Genomic DNA, 3,673 nt, shown 5'->3' on the forward strand with positions numbered 1-3,673 from the left:
AGGAGGAGGGTTCCTGTCCTGAGCAGGACGAAGCAGGATGGTGTGAGGACTTCATCACACTCTTCAAAATGGCTCTAATTGAAAATAAACTACCTACTTGTAGAATTTTCCACGTAATGTTCTCAGTCTGCAGTTGACTTTGGGTAGCCAGAACTGTGCAAAACAGAGCTGCGGATAAGGCAGGATGAGTGGGTAGCATTAGGTAGAGTGGACACCAGACAGACAGACAGACAGATTGCCTTTGTTGTTTTCTCAGTTGTGTAGTTTGTTGATTTCTTGCTTATTGTATATCTTAAAACACCCCTCCAAAATTATACCGAATAAGGAATAATATCAATTCAAATTTTCAAAAGAAAAGATCCAGTTGAACAGTAATGTCTGAGCAACCTCCTAGAACCAAGAGCAAACACCACAGGAGTCAGCTATATCTTTCTTGGAAGAAATCTCCTCTTCTACTGCTCATGGCAATGCAGATGGTTACTGTTCTGTATGTGGGAAGAGGAACGGGAAGCAGACCATGCCAAGACCTGTACACTACAGAAGTACATACTAACAAAACCCAAACCAGATAAAGTACATGGAAGGGCTCGTTAAGCCCAAGTATGAACCACACACTGTAAGACAGGGCTTCTATTAGCTAAGTACATTTAAATAAACTAAACTCAAAATTGTCAAATGCAATTGGAAATATACAAAACCCCCACACTTGTAAACAGATTAACATTAAGGACTGTGTTCCTTCAATTTTTCTTCATGAGAAAGAAACTGTGTCACAAGCATGCCTGGTGTTCAGCTTGGACTCATTGTTGACTATAGAATATTTGCTGGGCGGTGGTGGCGCACGCCTTTAATCCCAGCACTCGGGAGGCAGAAGCAGGCGGATCTCTGTGAGTTCAAGACCAGCCTGGTCTACAAGAACTAGTTCCAGGACAGGCTCCAAAACCACAGAGAAACCCTGTCTCAAAAAAAAAAAAAGAATAAGAATATTTTTCTGCATCATGTAAGCCTAATGACTAGTTATTTCCTCTGGCCACTTCTGAACTTATTTTAGTAGAGAATGTTACAGAGAGAGAGGCTTAAGGATAGACTCCTAGACTATCAGTAAATTAAGACAGGATTAATGTCATCAGTTAAGATTCTTTTGGTCTTGGTGTGGAGCTGAGCTAGCATCTCTATCCCAAAGCAGAGCAGCAGTAATGGAAAATGAGTGTTAGCGACTATCTGCTGCTGTGATAAGACATCATGAGCAAGGTGACTTACAGAAGGGCTCATTTAAGCTTACTGTTCCAGGGTTCCAGAGTCGGGCAAGAGTTCATCGCGGCATGGAGGCAAGCATGGCAGCAGAAGCAAAAAGCTGAGAGCTGGCATGCTCCCCTGCAAATAGGAAACAGAAAAGGATGAAACCAGAAGTAGGTGAGGCTTTATGCTCTCGAAACCCACCCTAATTACATATTCCCTCCAGCACCTCTTCCACCTTCTCAGTGCTACCAAGTACGGACCAAGTGTTCAAATACCAGAGCCAGGAGGGCCACCTCTTACTGAAAACACCACAGAATACATACTGAAAGTAAGGAACAAAAATCCACACCAGAATGTTACACATATAACTTCCGTTCTCTCCAGAGCCCTCTGACGTACATTCTTTGTGAAAATGTCTTTTTCTTGGTTGTTTACGTTGCTCAACTCCTGTGGTTTGAATGAAATGCTATTTTAATTAAAAAAAAATTCCTAGAACTGGACTTCCATTTTCTGAACTAATTTACTACATATTGGGAATTTGCAGACAGTGACCGGCAGGTAGAAGACTGTCCCTGGCATTTCCAGCACACAATACACATATCTTATATTCACATTTTAACTTCTATTATTTCTCTACTTGATTTTGCATTATCTCCTAATAGTGTAAACCTTTTTGTGGGATAAAACAAAGCTCAGTCTAAAAACCTTCCAGAACTCTATATATTTCCAAAAGGTCTTGAAAAACACCACACTTGTAGATTTAAAAATACACAAAATTTGACTTGCATTATACTTTAGTATGTTTGGGGCCCTCCTAATTTCTGCCTCTATTGTACAGGTTTCTTGAAATTAAGGTATTTATCATCTTTCAACCTTTAGTTGAACTTTTCTGAATTAAATGGAACACTGGTTCCAACCCCCAAATGGTGCTTTCTCCCGATGGGAAATTGTCATAGGCATGCATAGCTACTCAATAAAAATGGCTTAGAAGGTGAAATAGATACTCACTGTGATGCCAAGATGTAAGACAGAATCGGGTCTGAGAAGGTGAGCTGGAGCTGGTGAGGTTTCTCTGCACTGTCCCAACCATGGAATCGACGCTGTTTGGATTTCTTTCTCACCCTGAATTAGAGCTAGATTTCATTCTAGTAGTTTGGGGCACATTAACGGTTCCCATGGCCTTGTGGCTCTTACAGAGTATCCTTTGGGCCTTCAGTTGAAAGAGGATTCAATAAGACTTCCCCTAACACCCAAGATACAGTGACTCTTACTTTTGCCTACCACATATGAGGTTGAATTATCTCTCTTAAACGGAACCTTAGCATATCCTGTGGGGCATTTAACTAGACTTAATTTATTATTCTAGTCCTGTACTCCACACTATCACACCACGTGACTTAAGTATTCGATAAGTGAATGAACCAGTAACTTCTGCACACCTACTAAAAGGTGGGCTGATCCATTGGTTGTAATTTCTACCAGTCAAACCAGGATTTTAAGGCCTATCAGATTAAAATAAAATCTCAAGCCCAAACAATATAGTCTGGGCTAATGGATAAACAAAACTACCTTAAATATATGATTTGATATCAAAGGCCAGAATTTAGCAGACTCTGGCATACACAAGCGCTTAACTTGAGCATAAACATTAGATCACGTGCTTGGCTAGGAGCCTCGGGGCAGTAATGTCATTTACAAGAGCAGTTGAGGCAAATGTATTGCAAGTTGAAAGGCTGACAGATCAATTTAGTGGGAGGATTATCCAGGGTTGGGGGAAGAATAAAAGAAAGCCCGGGGGTGCAGCTCTGTGGTAGCATGCTTGCCCAGCCTGTGAGGGTCCTGGTTCCACAAGTACCTGGCAAACGGGCTGTTTGAGAGCTTTGGGTTCACACGCAGAACCCATCCGCACTGCAATGAACGTCAGTCCCCTTTCGGGAAACTGCTCAAAACGTCCACCATAAATGCCCACAAACGAGTTCTCTCCCAGTACCACAGTGGAAGCTCGCAATAGGCAGTTTGTTTCCAGCGCCAAGGGACCCGGAAACCCTGAAGCGAGATTGACACGAACCCTCGCCCAATAGCAGAGCAAGCAAAGGCGGGCCTTCGCGTACACGTCCAATCGGTTAGCTCCTTGGAAGGCCAGGGCGGAAGCGGCCGCCATGGAGCCGCTCGTGCATCATGTGGAGCGCTTCTCCGAGGTGCTGGCCGTGTCGTGTGGACCGCTGGTTCGCTCCTGGGATGCAACGACCGTGCGTAGGGCGCTGCAGTGGGCGCGCTATCTGCTCCACGTGTACCGACGCTTCGCGGGCCGCGGCCGCGCGCGGGAGGCGCTAGAGAGGCGGATCCAGTCGCTGGGCGGGCCGCCCGGGCTGCGCAGCTTCGCGGCGCTGGAGTTCGGGGACGCGCGCCTTGCCCTGCGCCTGCTGCGGAACCG

At 44.8% G+C, this 3,673-nt stretch overlaps 1 protein-coding gene across 1 annotated transcript in view; it reads left to right on the forward strand.

Annotated features, from left to right (window-relative positions):
• Window positions 1-2,476: 2,476 nt before the first annotated feature.
• Window positions 2,477-3,673, forward strand: part of Fancf (FA complementation group F) — a 3,320-nt gene continuing 2,123 nt past the window's right edge. Inside the window, exon 1 of the mRNA XM_026784259.1 lies at window positions 2,477-3,673. Coding sequence (XP_026640060.1) covers window positions 3,399-3,673 — 275 coding nt within the window. The 5' untranslated portion in view covers window positions 2,477-3,398.

This window comes from Microtus ochrogaster, chromosome 22 (genome assembly GCF_000317375.1).
Source record: "Microtus ochrogaster isolate Prairie Vole_2 chromosome 22, MicOch1.0, whole genome shotgun sequence".
NCBI lineage: Eukaryota > Metazoa > Chordata > Mammalia > Rodentia > Cricetidae > Microtus > Microtus ochrogaster.